Raw genomic sequence first — 18062 nt, forward strand, 5'->3', positions numbered from 1 at the left:
AAATATGAAACATGTAAGCAAAAAAATTGTGTTAAAAACAAAATATATTTCATGAGATTCTTCAAAGTAGCCTCCCTTTGCCTTGACAGCTTTGCACACTATTGGCATTCTCTCAACCAGGTTCTTGAGGTAGTCACCTGGAATGCATTTCAATTATTAACAGGTGTGCCTTGTTAAAAGTTAATTTGTGGAATTGCTTTCCTTGAGCCAATCAGTTGTGTGACAAGGTAGGGGTGGTATACAGAAGAAAACCCTATTTGGTTAAAGTCCATATTATGGCAAGAACAGCACAAGTAAGCATAGAAACAGCCCATCATTACATTAAGTTTCTTCAAGTGGTCACAAAAACCAAGCGCTATGAAACTGGCTCCCATGAGGACCTTCACAGAACAGACCGAGTTTCCTCTTCTGCAGAGGATAAGTTCATTAGCGTTAACTGCACCTCAGATTGCAGCCCAAATAAATGTTTCACAGAATTCAAGTAACAGACAACTGTTCAGAGACTCCATGAAATCAGGCCTTCATGGTTGAATTGCTGCAAAGAAACCACACCAAGAAGACTTGCTTGGGCCAAGCAGCATGGGCAACGGACTTTAGACCAGATGAAATCTGTCCTTTGGTCTGATGAGTTTGGATCCAACCGCCGTGTCTTTGAGACGCAGAGTAGGTGAACGGATGATCTCTTCATGTGTGGTTCCCAATGCAAAGTATGGAAGTCTGATGGTGCTTTGCTGGTAACAGTCTGATTTTTTAGAATTCAAGTCTGGCTACAACATTCTACAGCGATAAGCCATCCCATCTGGTTTGCGCTTAGTGGGACTATCATTTGTTTTTCAACAGGACAATGACCCAATACACCTCCAGGCTGTGTAAGGGCTATTTGACCAAGAAGGAGAGTGATGGAGTGCTGCATAAGATGACCTGGCCTCTACAATCACCCAACCTCAACCCAATTGAGATGGTTTGGGATGAGTTGGACCGCAAAGTGAAGGAAAAGCAGCCAAGTGCTCAGCTTGTGGGAACTCCTTCAAGACTGTTGGAAAAGCATTCATCATGAAGCTGGTCGAGAGAATGCCAAGTGTGCAAAGCTGTCAAGGCAAAGGGTGGCTACTTTGAAGAATCTCAAATATTGAGTCATTTAACATTTTTTGGGTTACTACATGATTCCATGTATTATTTCATAGTTTTGATGTCATCACTATCTACAATGTAGAAAATAGTACAAGTAAACAAAAACTCTTGCATGAGTAGGTGTCCAAACTTAACTGGTAGTGTATATACATGGACACAGCCCTTTACTGTCCCCATTGAGAAGCAAACCAAGACAAGCACTGTAGTCAAGTGTTTATTTATTGTACATTTCATAAATAGTGAGTACATACATGGTGAGCTTTAAGAGTTAATTCGTAAGTGTAGAGGATAACAATAAAAGCGCATTTACTTCACTTGTTACAATGTGCTCGTGAAAAATTAGCATCTTGTGTCTTTTCTGTGAAGTCCTGAGGGGGGAAACAAATGTTGGAATTTACCAAAAAGGTGACATAACATTTCAAAAGCTGCTAAAAGTGTTACACAGTACTGTACAGTAGGGTTTTTACAGTAGAGCACTACCTTGTGATTGAGAAATGTGTTTCTTCTGTTTAATCAAGTGTCTGGGTCCGAGCTTAATATTACTTTCATTGTTGTCAGGGTTGGACAAAGCCGCTTTCCACAACTTCTCTGTAGGAACAGAAAGTAAAGGGCCATTAGTCAAACATTTCAACATAAATGTTGAAATAAACTTAAATATAGCAACTGCCAAATGTTTAAAATGCTCTATGGAACCAATACAGGCTAAAACTGGTTTACACATTACATCAATAACAATGCTTTGGGCTTACCTTCTTGAGATTTCTGTGCCGTGAGGTAGCATTGGTCCTGGTGTTGGTCTTGGTTTCTCCATGTGTCCTGAAGTGGGACAGACACCCCAAGGTTCTCCTCATTTCGCTCCCTGATGACATTGCCATGGGGATGGCGTCGCGGCCCCCCCAACACAGCAGTAGGGGGCCGATGGGGCTCTTCACAGGAACAGTTCTTCTCCCTCAGTTTTGAGTGCGGACCCATGGGACACTGCTGGATGGATCAAGAATGCATTTGACCACTTAAAGGTGCACTGCAGAAAACACGCCGCATTTCCAGTGGTGTAAAGTACTTAAGTATCTGTACTTTATATTTGACCACTTACTTCATTACATTCCTGAAGAAAGTCATGTACATTTTACTCCATCCATTTTCCCTGACACCCAAAAGTAATCATTACATTGACAGGAAATTGGTCCAATCATGCACTTCCAGAGAACATCCCTGGTCATCCCTACTGCCTCAGATCTGCCAGAATCACTAAACACAAACGCTTAGTTTGTAAATTATGTCTTAGTGTTGGTGTGCCCCTGGCTATCTGTAAATAAATAATTGTTTGCTTAATAAGGAATGTGAAATGATATACTTTGATACTCAAGTATATTTTACAGCCAATACTTCTGGACTTTAAATCCATTTTACCAGGTGACTTTCACTTATACTCAAGTCATGACAATTGGGTACCTCTTCCAACCACTGACCATTTCCTGGTTGCAAAAATTCTAATAGTTTGCCTAAATTCAGTTTGACAAAAACAAGTATAGTGAGGAGAATCATAGCACCATTAAAACCAAAATTGTGGTATTTTCAGCTGGTGTATAAAACGGGAAGTAAAAACCAAACTTAATGGAAGCATAGAATGTGTATAGGTTGGCCTTAGTCAAAAGTAGCGCACTATATATCAAATAGTGTCATTCGCCAGTGTACAACAGTGTGCAGTACTTGCCTCAGAGTGTCGCTTCATGGAGGACTGAGGCCTCCTGGGGTCCCTCAGTTTGGGCCTCGGTCCTGCCCGACACGAACTGTTAGGTAGATTGATATTTCATGTCATTACGGCGGGAACATTTCATGTCAAACCAGCAGCAGACAAAAATACTAATTGCGAGCTTGGGACAATAAGGTTCTGTCTGCAAAGCGATGATTGAAATCATTCTTTTCAGCTTGACTTGTGGTATTTAGAGTACTGTGTATGTAGAGAACATTGAACATAACAAGGCTATGTACATTGACAAATGCAGATTGAACCTTTAGTCCCAAGCGCAACATACTGTACAAGGCATAATCCAGAGTCCGAAGGCATAAAATGTGCCATGCCACAACCAATACCTGTTCTCAGAGGTCTCACCCTCCGTCTCTTCGTTTTGTGGTCCGCTGGGAACATCTGACCCGGAACCTTTCCTCGTTACCCGCCTCCGGGCGAGGCATTTGCAGGCTGCACACGTCTGGGCTAGGATATATTCCTCCCATGGTGGAACGGGGACCCCTTGTCGTTTTACAATCAGAGCATCCAGGCCTGGTCCTGGACTGCCAGGTATCTTGTTCACTCTGCATTTTGTCGTCAAACATCTGGCACAGATGCGCTCCCTTTTGTGGCCACCAGAGGTCCCCGTGTTCACATTGAAGGTCCGGTTAGCACAGAACTCTTGATCAGAGTAGCTCCTCCTGTCAACCTTGTCTCCGAGTCTCCATCCCTCTCCCTTAAGCCTGAGTGGAGCGGTTGTAGTGACTGAAACACGAGGATCTTTAGGCTCTTGGTCTGGTTTCCCTTTGGGGCTAGACACCTTAAGTGGGCTGCCTCTGAGGATCTTGCGCTGCTCCTCAACATCAGAAGGCATCTTGCTGTGATAGTAGACGTTGCCAAAGTCACCCAGCCAGCTAGTTGAGGGACGGTATGTGGGTAACCCCCCAAAGGAGGTATCCTGATGATCAAGGTCACTCACCACACCCCTCTTTTGACTGGTCTCTGGAGATGTGGGAGCATTGTCCGTTTTGTTAAGACTGGATATTGCAGGTACCTCCATCACATTGGGGATCATCTCTGCCATTGATACATTTTCATTCAAAGGGCTCTCCGCCATGGGGACTTCCTCCAGAGAGACCACCTCAGCTGTGGGGACCTTCTCCGCCCCAGAGACCTCAACCTCAACTATGGGGACCACCTCCGCCGTGGGAACTTCCTCCACCATGGGGACTTCCTCCACGTCCACGGGGCTCAGTGCCTCCCTGTGGGGCTCCATCAGGCCCTGCTGGATCATAAACTCTGCTGAGGGGACGTACGGTGCCAGAGACGCCGACCACACAGACGCCTCAATCTTCCTCAGCTCTTCTAAGTACTGCATGTCAAAGGGCAGGTGGAGGATCTTAAAATAGACACTCTTGGAGCCGTTCCCACTCAGTTCTCCGTCATTCCTTGTAAGTTGAGGAACATCGGCGTTGTGGCTTTGGACCACCACTCTGTAGTCCATATCGGATTCAGAAATCCCTGGTCGTTCGACCAGTGTTTTCGCGATGAAAGAGTCACAATCGTCAAGAGCAAGGAAGTTACCTGGTCCGCCACTCGAGGGCGACCCATCCATTAGAAGTATATCCGTGCAGGCTTGCTGGAGACACTGATCCCCCTCCCCAACCAAACCCATCCCATCCCGGCCATGGAGCATCCTGCCCTGTGAGGCCTTGTGGTGGTGGAGGGAGGAGGAAGAGCAGAGCTGCACCAAGTCTTCATCGGTCCCAGACACGCTGTGGGCGGTGCACAGTTCAGATGTCTCATGGGAGTGGAGGATATTTAACCCTGTGGGCGTGCTGTGGCACTCCAGCCTCAACTCCTCCACCTAAGATAAAAGATAGGATGGTATTTTGTCAGTTTATACACAAATTTGCCTTGTGTCATAACTCATTACAAGACACCAAAAATATACAGAAACAGAACACCAGGAACTGTACAGGGGATAAAAATAAATTACAAATTCACATCACCTCTGTCTGGAATACAAAACTGCCCTTCTGGGGGGCAGCAGATCTGGTGGAGATAGGAGTGTTGTTGGGGGTGGGTGCCAATACAATGTCCTGGTAGGCTGGTGATTTAGACATCACCTCCTGCACAACAGAGGCTGGGGATAGTGACTGGGCAGCTGTGCAACTGGTGTCGCTGCCAGATTCAGAGTTGGTTTGGACATTACTTTTCATAGACGAGTCAGCGTTCGAGAGTTTGGGGTCAGAGCGTGCTGCTCCTAATGTGGGCTCAGTCTGTACCTAGGATAAAAAGGGGAATATTGTCTTAGTACTGCTGTATACAAAATAAACACTAAATTAGAATTTGCAACATAATACATAGGTACATTGCACATACATATGTACAACCACAGTGCCTTTGGAAAGTATTCAGATCGGTTGACATTTCCCACATTCTTACTTTACAACCCTTTTCTAAAATGGATTAAATAAAAATCCTCGGCAATCTACACACCCCATAATGATAAAGCAAAACTGGTTTAGAAATGTTTGATTTTTTTTTTTTAATGAACTTACATAATTATTCAGACCCTTTGCTTTGACTCAATTGAGCTCAGGTGATTCCCGTTTCCATTGATCATCCTTGAGATGTTTCTACAACTTGATTGGAGTCCACCTGTGGTAATTTCAATTGATTGGACATGATTTGGAAAGGCACATACCTGGTCTATTTAAGGTCCCACAGTTGACAGTGCATGTCAAAGGGACAACCAAGCCATGAGGCAAAAGGAATTGTCGGTAGAGCTCCGAGACAGGATTGTGTCGAGGCACAGATCTGGGGAAGCGTACCATATGTCTGCGGCATTAAAGGTCCCAAGAACATTGGCCTCCATCATTCTTAAATGGAAGAAGTTTGGAACCACCAAGACTCTTCCTAGAGCTGTCCACCCGGCCAAACTGAGAAATCAGGGGAGAAGGGCCATGGTCAGGGAGGTGACCAAGAAGCCGATGGTCACTAAAAGAGCTCCAGAGTTCCTCTGTGGAGATCGGAGAACCTTCCAGAAGGACAACCATTTCTGCAGACAGCGCGCTTAGAGTTTTCCAAAAGGCACCTAAAGGACTCAGACCATGAGAAACAAGATCCTCTGGTCTGATGAAACCAAGATTGAACTCTTTGGCCTGAAAGCCAAGTGTCACATCTGGAGGAAACCTGACCCAATCCCTACAGTGAAGCATGGTGGTGGAAGCAGCATGCTGTGGGCATTTTTTTCAGCAGCAGGGACTGGGAGACTAGTCAGGATCGAGGGAAAGATGAATGGAGCAAAGTACAGAGAGACTTGAAGTCCTGAGCTCTCTGGAGCCAATTCTCAGACTGGGGTGAAGGTTCACCTTCCAACAGGACAACGACTCTTAGCACACAGCCAAGACAACGCAGGAGTGGCTTCTGTACAAGTCTCTGAATGTCCTTGAGCTGCCCAGCCAGTGCCCGGACTTGAAGCCGATCGAACATCTGGAGAGACCTGAAAACAGCTGTGCAGCAACGCTCCCCATCCAACCTGACAGAGCTTGAGGGGATCTGCAGCGAAGGCAGAAACTCCCGAAAAACAGGTGTGCAAAGCTTGTAGTGTCATACCCAAGGAAACGCGAGGCTGTAATCACTGCCAAAGGTGCTACAACAAAGTATTGAGTAAAGGGTCTGAATATTTATGCAAACGTAATCTCTTTTTATAAATTAGCAAACTTTTCTAAAAACCAGTTTTTCTTTGTTATGTGGTATTGTGTGTAGATTTAAGGTAAAAAATATATTTTGTCAAATTTAGAATAAGGCTGTAATGTAACAAAATGTGGGAAAAGTCAAGGGGTCTGAATACTTTCTGAAAGGACAATACCTCAGAGTTGATCATCTCCCTGCTGGTGGCTGGAGCATTGTGCTGGTAGCGGAACCTGTGGGCATCAGTCATAGTATCCATTATTATTAGTATTATGTGATTTGAGGTAACATCTAAAAAGCGTTAATGTATGAAGGTGTTAACACATTGTATGGTATACTGATGTATATTGATGTCAGAATTCTTTGTTTGGTGTATTTCACACAATCATTGGCTTGGCATACGACATTGGTAATGAAAGCAATATCAACTTAAATAAAATAGTCCAAACAACCTGCGTGCATGGTAAGCCATGGTCTGTGGGTAGTGGGTGGTGTGGTAGTGGGGGTTGATCATACGCCTGTAGTCCGCCAGGTGGAGCTGAGAGTGGGGTAGGATGTAACCCGGAGGCTCTATGTAGGGACTGGGCTGGAAGGGACTCGGTATCATACCATAACCTCCTGACAAACAAATTTAAGTGTCCATCTTTACTTTGTGACAAAATTCACACACATGACCTACATGGCACTTAACAGATTTAAGTGTAGAAACGTGGCCCTTCTAGACCCTGGTCAAAAGTAGTGTACTATGTATAGGTATGTGTGCCATTAGTATAATAGGGTGCATTTAGGATAAGACCAAGGCTTTACTGGAGGTCAATACCTCCATGGTACTTACCCATCCCAGGGAAGCCGCAGTAAGGGTTGTATGGCATGGGCCACTGATAGGGTAGAGCAGAGGGGTATAGCTGGGAAGGGTATGGCTGGGAAGGGTATGGCTGGGAAGGGTATGGCTGGGAAGGGTATGGCTGGGAAGGGTGTATGTAGAAGAATGGTCTGCTGTGCTGGATGTGGTGATGGGGCTGCTGGTGCTCAAATGACAAAGTAGATTTTTTATATTCACAGGATACAGATTAGAGTAAACAGTTCAATGACATGCTCTTGCCTCAGGTGTATTTAGTCAGATTCCGTTGCGCAACATTGTTGTGCATGCGGCAGGTAGCCTAGTGGTTAGAGCGTTGGACTTGTAACCGAAAGGTTGCAAGATCGAATCCCCGAGCTGATAAGGTAATAATCTGTCGTTCTGCCCCTTTGAGAATAAGAATGTTCCTAACTGACTTGCCTAGTTAAATAAAAGGTCAAATAAATCGTCTGTTGCAAATGTTTAAACAAAACGCCGTTTTGTAAAATAGAATCATGCATTTGTTACAGAACATTATCCGTTTAGAGTACTGTTCCCACACAGAATTCGATTAACAAATACATCCCAGTTAATTTGTGACAGGTAATCCAGGGTTGTACGCATTAGTTTAATTACACACATTTAGTTGCAAATGTTTTTCAACAGAAAACATTCGTTTACTCTAAACTAACGGAACAAAGCGGGGAGACCTACCAGGGATGTATTCATTAGATTGATGCAAAACGAAAACGAGTTTGTTGGACAAAATTAAGTATGACCCCTCCCTTGTTTGCGCAGTTTGTTTCCATTGCATTAACTAACGAATACGCAGCTGAGTTTGTCCAATAAACTGTTGTAAAACATTTTACATTGAGTTTAGCAACGGACTAAGACTAATGAATATACCCCAAGTATCACACGGGAGGATCTTCGTAACTATTTAGACAGAAGGAAAGTCCAACAAGTCCAACGAACAGCCGCTACATTCACTTGCCATAAATGCTTACTTGTTGGTGTGGGGGCTGATCCTCAGGACGTGGAACTCCGTAAGGTCCAGGATGGCCTGGGTGTCGGGGGCCCTGGCCCGGCTGAGGTCCATGGGCTGGGTTGGGCCCACGAGGGCCCGCTCCAAATGCATGCTGTGCTGTAGACGCGGTTGTTTCCATATCTGTAGGAGAATTTAAAAAACGCAGGTTGAAGAATCTCATCAATCAGTGTTGGTATTTTCTACAGTTTACTATGTATATTTGTTTGACTGAATTGTCAAAAGTTTTTGAAGTATGTCTAAGCACACAAACGCTTTAAGAACACTAAGCTCTTTAAATGATTATGCTAAAATAGGGGGGAGAGGCAGGCAATGAACAAATATGACGTACTCGCAAAACAAATAGAACTATCTAGGAATCAGTATGGCAGGCGTGATGGGCATTAAATAGGGAATTGAAGAGGGTTGGGCCATTGACCACGTTTTGGGGTTTTAAAAATTATAACCGATTAGATGTACTAATTATACAAGGTGCACCTGATTCCGTTCACCCAATCAACTCGTAAAAGAGGTTGTCGTAATGGCGGTAGAGATACTCTGAATGATCGGCTATGAAAAGCCAAACGACATTTACTCCTGAGGTGCTGACCTGTTGCACCCTTGACAACCACTGTGATTATTATTATTTGACCCTGCTGGTCATCTATGAACATTTGAACATCTTGACCATGTTCAGTTATAATCTCCACCTGGCACAGCCAGAAGACGACTGGCCACCCCTCATAGCCTGGTTCCTCTCTAGGTTTCTTCTGTTAGGATTTATGTTTATGTACTATAGCCCGCTACCATATTGTTTGAAGATTAATATTGTTTTGTTACACACACACATAAACAATGCAGATGTGTGTGTGTGTGTAAAGATTGAGCAACATAGAGTGCCTTGATGCAAAAGCTGTGGTCAATCTGGAGAGGGGAGGGGTGCATATCTCTAGGCCAACCAGGGAGTGTAGGACACTGGACAATACCAAATAAGGAACTGTTTGAGTGTAGGATCTGGGGGGAGACACAAGACGGATCTAATCTACGCAACGACCAGATGCGGACAGATGAGAGCACCAAGGGACTGGGACCAGTCTGAGTGCCAGCGATAGGCTGAGCAAAGTTTAAACCGCGCTCAGCCTCTACTGTGATAGGCCAACGGAGGGGTTGGAACTAAAGCTGTCATAGTATAAAAACTGTTGTTTGAGCACATTCCAGTTCTCTGTTTTACCCTGCGCGGTGATACAGCGTACCCGTATATACGAAAATTGCATTTACCATTTATCGCTTGAGTTTAATTAAAATACTTAAAGTATATTCGGTGACTCTGAATCACATTTTGTCCTGATACCAGATTTGAACTGACGCAAATCTCTTTCACTTCCTAGGTTCTGGCCTTTCTTGGGAGTTTTTCCTAGCCACCGTGCTTCTACAACTGCATTGCTTGCTGTTTGGGGGTTTAGGCTGGGTTTCTGTACAGCACTTTGAGATATCAGCTGATGTAAGAACGGCTTTATAAATACATTTGATGGCGCTCATTGGGCAAGTTCCTTTTGCATGACCCGGTGCCACGGATGAGCGGAGTTTGGTATTTTAGAACATTCCATTGGTCCTTAAATTAAATCTCCAGGCACCGGGCCATGCAAAACTATCTCGCCCGTTGTTTTCACTTGCATCATTACCAGTAAATGTATACAGCTAACGAGAACTAGCTTGCACGTCAGTAATTGAAAGCAATAACTGTCATTTGCAATCATAGCCTAAATAAGACTCAGCAACTTCACTTCACAAATGCTATGGCCAACTGACAAAATCCTACATGGCAATAGCATTGCCTCATGTCAAGTATTCTAATATTTGCCATTTATCAAGTTCTTTTGTTTTCTAGTGTAACATTTTTATAATTCCAAACCATATGAACACTTACTAACAGGTGTAATAAACCACAGCCAGGTTAGGGTACAATGAAATTCATTTTAATAATGCACACACTGGTCAAGCAAATCAACATTTCAAAGCCACCAACCCTGTGCTGGTGAATAAGTAGGTATTTTACCCACAAAAATACAGTACAGTGCTAGCTAACAGGCTGTGTCTATAGACCTCCTGAAAGTGTACTTTATTAGCCAAGGAGACTAACCAAGTCTCCTTGGTTTATCACCCAAAAAAATAAGCGTCCATCTATATTGTGCAATCTACTAAGTGCTCTTTTTCTGTGCCATTTTATTTGATCAATGGTGTGACATTAACATCTTGTGTCTCCTCTTGGTGGACCCTGGAAGAAGCAGAAGAAGAAAATTAGAAAAGGATTCATACACCAACATAACACAGCAAGGTCTTATTCCCTTTTACAGTGCACTGTGTTCCATTTAGGATGTAGCCCAAGTATTGCCAATAGTGAAACAGCAGAAGATTAAAGAAAAAAAACATTACCTTTTCCCCTGTGACATCGTGGTGGCTCCTCTTCCTCGTCATCATTGTCCTTTTCCTCATCTCGCACTCTCTGGTACACCAATGGCTTCCACAGAGCTTTCCTCAATGCCAGTCTTTCTGAAAACAACCAGACCTGAACATTACGCTCTCACATTCATAGAAAACACATCTGAAGTCATACGTGTCAGGCGTTTGGGTGCTGATTTAGTGTCTGTTTTGCATTTTGGACCACAACGAAGAAGGTTACATGGACGGGGGGGACCTGATCATAGATCAGCACTCCTACTCAGATTATTGACACATGGCCCCAGGTCAATGCTGCAGGTACTTAGGACAGCTAAAGAATATCCATTAAAATCTATTGATCGGGATTGGTTTATATTACCTTGCAGTGAGGCGTGTGGTTTTCGTCTGGGCTTGGCCGTACCTCTCTCCCGCCTACCCGGTTCTGAAGTCTCAATGCCCTCTCTGCATACTCCATCTAGAGAGAGCATACCTATGGTTTAGTGTATATCTAACAGTATAGCTTCCGTCCCTCTCCTCGCCCCTACCTGGGCTCGAACCAGGGACCCTCTGCACACATCGACAACAGCCACCCTCGAAGCATCGTAACCCATCGCTCCACAAAAGCCATGGCCCTTGCAGAGCAAGGGGAAAAACTACTTCAATGTCTCAGAGCGAGTGACGTCACCGATTGAAACGCTATTAGCGCGCACCCCGCAAACTAGCTAGCCATTGCACATCGGTTACATATAGGGAAATCAAAATCAGCCAACTCTGGCCCCAATAATGCATGAGTAGTGCGATGTTCCTATTTCAATGGGAGTCCATATTTAAGTCAATGATGCCCTAATGGGCATACTTGGGGCCATTAGCGTGAACCCATTAGTTTACTAATCAAATTGCAACGGTCGGAGGTTCTATGCCCGTTCTAGTGAATATATTTCTACGAAGAATACTTACCTTTGCATGTCCTGTGTTCCTTATCCCCTGCATCCTGCCCACCTTCCACCACATGGCCTTCATAATACTCCAGCTCTGCTCCCACCAGCACCATCTCTGGTTCCTCCTGCTGCTCCTCTGGTCCGACAGCCTCTCTACACTGGCCTCTCTTACAGCTGGGTTTGGGATGCTGTTGGATGTGTAGAGGCTGGTGTTTCTTGGGGATAGAGTGCTTCTGCACGACCACCCTAGTGGGGTGCGTACTCTCATCACACGTCCTTGCAGACTGTTGTTCCTGCTCGACAACTTCATCGGAATCCCCCGCCTCATCATCGGCGTACACCCTCGGGCTGTGATGGATTTTAACCCTGCTCGCCCCTCCTTTCAACAGGCTCAAGCCACAGCAGGCGCACAAGAGCTTCTTGGACTTAGGACAGACTTTCTTGACCCCTGGCTCTCTGAGGTGCTCGACCTCCGCAGGGAACCTCCTCCCTGCGTAGACGGAGCTTCTGGGAAATCGATCCATGTCCTCCAGGTCGGTGGAGAACATCTCCTCTCGGGACGAGAGCTCATCCAGGGAGGGACTGAGGACGCTGAGCCTTCCGTGGGCTGTCTGTGGGGGGCAGTAGTAGGAGTAGTAGTGGTGACGGGCTGGGGAGGAGGTGTTAGTGATCTGGCTGGAGGACAGGGAAGCCTGGAGGCCTCCACACAGCAGAGCAGAGCTGGAGCTGGCAAAGCAGTCCTTCTGCAGAGCTCCAGCTGTCAGGACCTTGTCCAAATTAAATCCAATTAAAGTTTGTCATAATATAGAGAATACAATGAAATGCTTACAAGGTCAACAAAACCCTGCAGAATCAAAAAGAAAAAGAAAAGACTCAATTCAAATTATAGTAAAAAGTTACCTTGTCAAAGGGCAGATGGAGGATCTGGTAGGAAAGGTCAACATCCAGTTTAGACAGACCTTTCCTATCTGGAACATCAAATGTTTCTTCCCCACATTTAGTGTCCCCTAAGGCTTGCCAGTCAGAGGCTAGGGGGGATGGTAGTGACTGTGTGGAGAGCAGGTTGGAGCAGTGGCCCTGCCACCTAGATCCCTCAGTGGAACTGGTACCATCTGGATTGGTGCCGTCCTCCTCTGCCTCGTTGTCTATGTTTTCAGGTCTGGGGCTGTCTTCTGACTGCGAGACAGCAGACTGGAGGCAAAGATTTTCCAAAGAACAGCAATGAAGAGACTCCGCCGCATGTTGCTGCGGGTCCAGGTTCTCCTCATGAATAGATGAGCTGTCCAATGGAGGGTCTTCGTCAGAGTCTACAGCCCAGCCCTCCTGACCCAGCCCGCCCAGGCTTCGGCTTGACTCACCGTCATAGACTGCCGCCGTGGAGTTACCGACGCTGAACAACCTGCCCATCGGAAACGACGACTGCAATTGGCTGCCTTCCAACTTACCACATGAGGCTCCATGACCACTGTGTATGTCTCCCACCACCTTACAAGATTTCCTTTCCCCATCTGGCGAAAATATTCCGGAAGACTGGGAAACGACACCGGAATCCAGCTCTTTCTCAGAACCCTGCATCTCGTTGACCCGGAGTTTGTCCAGACATTCTATGAGCTTGTTGAGCGCGTCACTCGGGTCCGTCTGAGCCTCAGAACAGACCACCTCTCTCTGGGTGTGATCCTGGTGGTGGTGATTTAAAGAATTAATGAATGAGAGAATATATAAAATAGCCTTATTCATTTGTGCACAAGTTGCACAAGAATACATACATGATGGTGTTGTTGCTGCTGTTGTTGGCGGAACATGGGGTCATGCACAGGAGGTAGATGAAAATGAGGTGGTTCATACATGCGTCTGTAATCAACTGGATGCATGTGTGGCGCGTGTGGGACAACATATCCACCAGGATACTGCATGTATGGGTATGCGGACATGTATGGACTAGGACGTCCAAAGGGATAAACTCCTGCGGAAAACATAAGCTTTTTAAAAAAGACAATATGACCATGCAGCAATATTTGCATCCAAGAAAATCATTAACTAAGTCACTAATAATCCATAACCCACTCAAATTATGGTTTGAGAAAAACTGTATGTCCCAAATGGAAGTTTAGGGTGCCATTTGATTTGGGACCCAAACAAAAAAACATGAAAGGTAGGCCTACCGGAACCAGGAAAGCCATAGTGGTTGTATGGGTTATTCATATTATGCCACTGATTGTGATGATTATACATGTTGTCGTAAGGTTGAGAAGCCGGCTGAACATAGAAGAAAGGCCTTGGGTGATTGACCTGCCGCTGGTTATGCTGACCGCTTTCCATCGACTGTGGGTGTTTGCTCCCTTCTGTATATAATCATTGTCATTCCATTATGTTATGAATAATCAGTGTGAATAACATAAAATCAAGTTTTAGATCATATCAGTTCATTCAGAGCTTCAGAATCACAAATAATTGGTGCACACTCATAGTAGCCTAGTGCCAGACACATTGTGTCTAGAGATGCGGACTTGCCTGGAAACCCGACGACAACTTTCCTGATTCAAACGCTAATTTCTGCACGACGTAGAATTCTACGCAATTCAACGTTGGGTTTCCAGGCAAAACAATGACAGCAATGGAGTTGGCAAGAATAGAAACAGATATAGGACCAGGCTACAGTGACAGACTTATATCCATATTTAAACTTTGAGAACACTTGACAGGTAAATAGACTAGGCCAAGGGAAATGTGATTGGCCTACCGTCCATTTTCTGATGTATCCAACGATTATCAAAATGAGAGCGCTGGAAACTAGATGAGGCCTACTTCACAATGTTACCACTACAAATTGGAAACACTTTTTTCCCTTCACTGTATCACACAATCAAAAGAGCATCCTACTGAGTAATTTTACTTGGTAGACTCTTGCAGAACTATACTAAAATCTAATCTTCAATAGTTTGAGCTACGGATATCTACCGTCCTAACCGTTCAATCAGTTTTATAGACCACACCTGTGCTCCTAATTTAATTTAATTTTTTTTTTTTTTTTTTTACATTTCACCGAGATTTTCTTCCAGAAGATGGCGCCATTTGCCTTGGAGAGACATTTGAAGATGGACTGAGGGGATTCGATTAAGTAGCCCCGAGTTGAACCCGGTTATGGTCCGTCACGTGACCTGGCGAAGGCGGTGAGGGAGGCGTGCCGTGCTCAAATCGAACGGTAATTGCGCTGCTTGGTCATATTGTCAACAATGCAGCACGGTGCATCGTTCATAAACATTCATCTCTTTTACATAGAATATATGTTCGAATCTTCAAACTAGTTTTAATTGAGGAGGCAGATAAAGCGGTTTTATCAAAAGCAATTAATTGTGCATGTGAAAAGCACAAATCTTAGTCATTAATCCACGTGCTTAAAGCCCCCATGCAGTCTTTGTGATTGTATTTTTAAATCATCACTTTATGTCAAATAAATCACTGTGTGTGTTTATTTAACGAAAATAACTCAAAAATATATATTTTTATAATTTATTTCCCTGAGCCTCATTTGGCCCTTGAAATACTCAGTCTGATCGCATGGGTGTTAGGAAACAAATGTGAAGATATTTACATACAGAGCCCCGATTGGCTGATAGGTTGGTCTAGAGCCCATCCCCTTATTTACCAAGAGGGTTTTCATCTATATTTTTCGTAGATGTCTATTTACCACCACAAACTGATGCAAGTACTAAGACCACACTAAACTAGTTGTATAAGGCCATACGCAAACAAGATAATGCTCACCCAGAAGTGGCGCTCCTCGTGGCCGGGGACTTTAATACAGGAAAACTTGAATCCGTTTTACCTCATTTCTACCAGAATGTCATACAAAAAACTCTAGACCACCTTTACTCCAAACACACAGAGACACGTACAAAGCTCTCCCTCGCCCTCCATGTGACAAATCTGATCATAATTCTATCCTCCTGGTTCCTGCTTACAAGCAAAAACTCAAGCAGAAAGTACCAGTGACTGGCTCATTACGGAAGTGGTCTGATGACGTGGATGCTAAGCTACAGGACTGTTTTGCTAGCACAGACTGGAATATGTTCCGGGATTCATCCGATGGCATTCCGATGGCATTGAAGAGTATACCACATCAGTCACCGGCTTCATCAATAAGTGCATCGACGATTTCGTCCCCACAGGGTTGTTACGTACATATCCCAACCAGAAGTCATGGATTACAGGCATCATCCGCACTGAGCTAAAGGCTAGAGCAACTACTTTCAAGGAGCGGGACACTAATCCGGAAGCTTATAAGAAATTCCGCTACGCCCTCCGACGAACCATCAAACAGGCAAAACATCAATATAGGACTACGGTTGAATCCTACTACACCGGCTCTGATGCTCGTTCTACATTGTAGAATAATAGTGAAGACAGCAAAAATATGAAATAACACATATGGAATCATGTAGTAACCAAAAAAGTGTTTAACAAATCAAAATATGTTTAAGAAGGAAGAAGAAAAGAAATTCCAGAAATGTACTTTTAACAAGGTACACCTGTTAATTGAAATGCATTCTAGGTGACAATCTCATGAAGCTGGTTGAGAGAATGCCAAGAATGTGCAAAGCTGTCATCAAGGCAAAGGGTGGCAACTTTTGAAGAATCTCAAATAAAAAATATATTTTGATTTGTTTAACACTTTTTTGGTTACTACGGCCTACCCCGGCCAAACCCGGACGACGATAGGCCAATTGTGCGCTGCCCTATGGGACTCCCAATCACTGCCGGTTGTGATACAGCCTGGAATCAAACCAGGGTCTGTAGTGACGCCTCTAGCACTGAGATGCAGTGCCTTATACCGCTGCGCCATTTGGGAGCCCCTTTTTCTAAAATGGATTAACTAAAACATTTTCACATATCAATCTTATACAATACTATATAATGCCCAAGACATTTTTGCTAATTTATTACAAATTAAAAACAGAAATACCTTATTTACATAAGTCTTCCGACTCTTTTTGCTATGAGACTTGAAATTGAGCTCAGGTACATCCTGTTTTCAGTTATCATCCTTGAGCTGTTTCTACAACTTGATTGGAGTCCACCTGTGGTAAATTCAATTAATTTGACATGATTTGGAAAGGCACACACCTGTCTAATATAAGGTCCCACCATATGACAGTACATGTCAGAGCATAAACCAAGCCAGGAGGTCGAAGGAATTGTCTGTAGAGCGTCCGAGACAGGATTGTATCGAGGCACAGATCTGGGGAAGGGTATAACAAAATTCTGCTCCATTGAAGATCCCCAAGAACACAGTGACCTCAATCATTCTTAAATGGAAGAAGTTTGGAACCACCAAGACTCTTCCTAGAGCTGGCCACCTGACCAAACTGAGGAATCAGGGGATAAGGGCCTTGGTGAGGGAGGTGAGTTCATCTGTGGAGATGGGAGAACCTTCCAGAAGGACAACCATCTCTGCAGCACTACACCAATCAGGCCTTTGTGGTAGAGTGGCCAGACTGAAGCCACTCTTCAGTAAAAGGCACATGACAGCTCGCTTGAAGTTGGCAAAAAGACACCTAAAGGACTCTCAGACCATGAGAAACAAGATTTTCTGATCTAATGAAACCAAGATTGAACTCTTTGACCTGAATGCCAAGCGTCATATCTGCAGGAAACCTAGCACCATCCCTACGGTGAAGCATGGTTGTGGCAGCATCATGATGTGGGGATGTTTTTCAGCAGCAGAGACTGGGAGACTAGTCAGGGTCGAGGGAAAGATGAATGGAAAAAAGTACAGAGAGATCCTTGATGAAAACCTGCTCAGGACCTCAGACTGGGGCGAAGGTTCACCTTCCAAAAGGACAACGACCCTATGCACACAGCCAAGGCAACGCAGAAGTGGCTTCAGGACAAGTTTCAATGTCCTTGGGTGGCCCAGCCAGAGCCCGGACTTGAACCCGATCTAACATCTCTAGAGAGACCTGAAAATAGGGGAAAACATATCTGCAGAGGAGAATGGAAGAAACTCCCCAAATACAGGTGTATCAAGCTTGTAGCGTCATACCCAGTAAGATTTAAGTCTGTAATCGCTGCCAAAGGTGCTTCAACAAAGTACTAAGTAAATGGTATGTAAATGTGTAAATATGTAAATGTGATATTTAAGTATATATTTTTTTTTTACATCTGTTTAAGCAATTTTAGAATAAGGCTGTAAAGTAACAAAATGTGGAAAAGGTCAAGGGGTCTGAGTACTTTCTGAATGCACTGTGTGTAAATATATTTTTT

General features: G+C 44.3%; 2 protein-coding genes across 4 annotated transcripts; both read right to left on the reverse strand.

The window, feature by feature from the left end:
* Window positions 1-1339: 1339 nt before the first annotated feature.
* Window positions 1340-8755, reverse strand: buc2l (bucky ball 2-like). Of its 3 annotated transcripts, XR_005477225.1 has the most exons (8): window positions 7395-8755; window positions 7012-7177; window positions 6738-6792; window positions 4873-5148; window positions 3226-4727; window positions 1881-2921; window positions 1612-1719; window positions 1340-1499 (listed from the first exon to the last, which is right to left on the reverse strand). XR_005477225.1 is itself a non-coding variant. In XM_038997729.1 (6 exons), the coding sequence occupies exons 1-6, from the start codon at window positions 7429-7431 to the stop codon at window positions 2801-2803; spliced, it is 2157 nt and encodes a 718-aa protein (XP_038853657.1). In that variant the 5' UTR covers window positions 7432-8755; the 3' UTR covers window positions 1819-2800. The 3 variants fall into 3 exon arrangements, 1 of the variants encoding a protein (XP_038853657.1); XR_005477224.1 differs by having other exon boundaries at window positions 1340-1719; XM_038997729.1 differs by lacking the exons at window positions 1340-1499; window positions 1612-1719 and having other exon boundaries at window positions 1819-2921.
* A 1897-nt stretch (window positions 8756-10652) lies between these two features.
* Window positions 10653-13600, reverse strand: LOC120050662 (bucky ball-like). Its single transcript, XM_038997240.1, has 5 exons — window positions 13565-13600; window positions 12699-13475; window positions 11818-12565; window positions 10855-10971; window positions 10653-10696 (listed from the first exon to the last, which is right to left on the reverse strand). The coding sequence occupies exons 1-5, from the start codon at window positions 13598-13600 to the stop codon at window positions 10653-10655; spliced, it is 1722 nt and encodes a 573-aa protein (XP_038853168.1).
* Between the last annotated feature and the right edge of the window lie 4462 nt (window positions 13601-18062).

The sequence above is a fragment of the Salvelinus namaycush genome, chromosome 7, assembly GCF_016432855.1.
Source record: "Salvelinus namaycush isolate Seneca chromosome 7, SaNama_1.0, whole genome shotgun sequence".
NCBI classification, from domain to species: Eukaryota; Metazoa; Chordata; class Actinopteri; order Salmoniformes; family Salmonidae; genus Salvelinus; species Salvelinus namaycush.

What these genes read in the sequence shown, in the direction of transcription:
- buc2l (XM_038997729.1), bottom strand. Translation starts at nt 7,431, where the DNA reads ATGCCATACAACCCTTACTGCGGCTTCCCTGGGATGG. An exon ending in CTGCGGCTTCCCTGGGATGG is followed by an intron (nt 7,178 to 7,394) that starts GTAAGTACCATG and finishes TTTGTTTGTCAG; the next exon opens with GAGGTTATGGTATGATACCG. An exon ending in GTTTTGTATTCCAGACAGAG is followed by an intron (nt 4,728 to 4,872) that starts GTGATGTGAATT and finishes CTTTTATCTTAG; the next exon opens with GTGGAGGAGTTGAGGCTGGA.
- LOC120050662 (XM_038997240.1), bottom strand. Translation starts at nt 13,600, where the DNA reads ATGTTCCGCCAACAACAGCAGCAACAACACCATCAT. An exon ending in TCCATCTGCCCTTTGACAAG is followed by an intron (nt 12,566 to 12,698) that starts GTAACTTTTTAC and finishes AATTTGGACAAG; the next exon opens with GTCCTGACAGCTGGAGCTCT. An exon ending in ACGATGTCACAGGGGAAAAG is followed by an intron (nt 10,697 to 10,854) that starts GTAATGTTTTTT and finishes TGCTTCTTCCAG; the next exon opens with GGTCCACCAAGAGGAGACAC.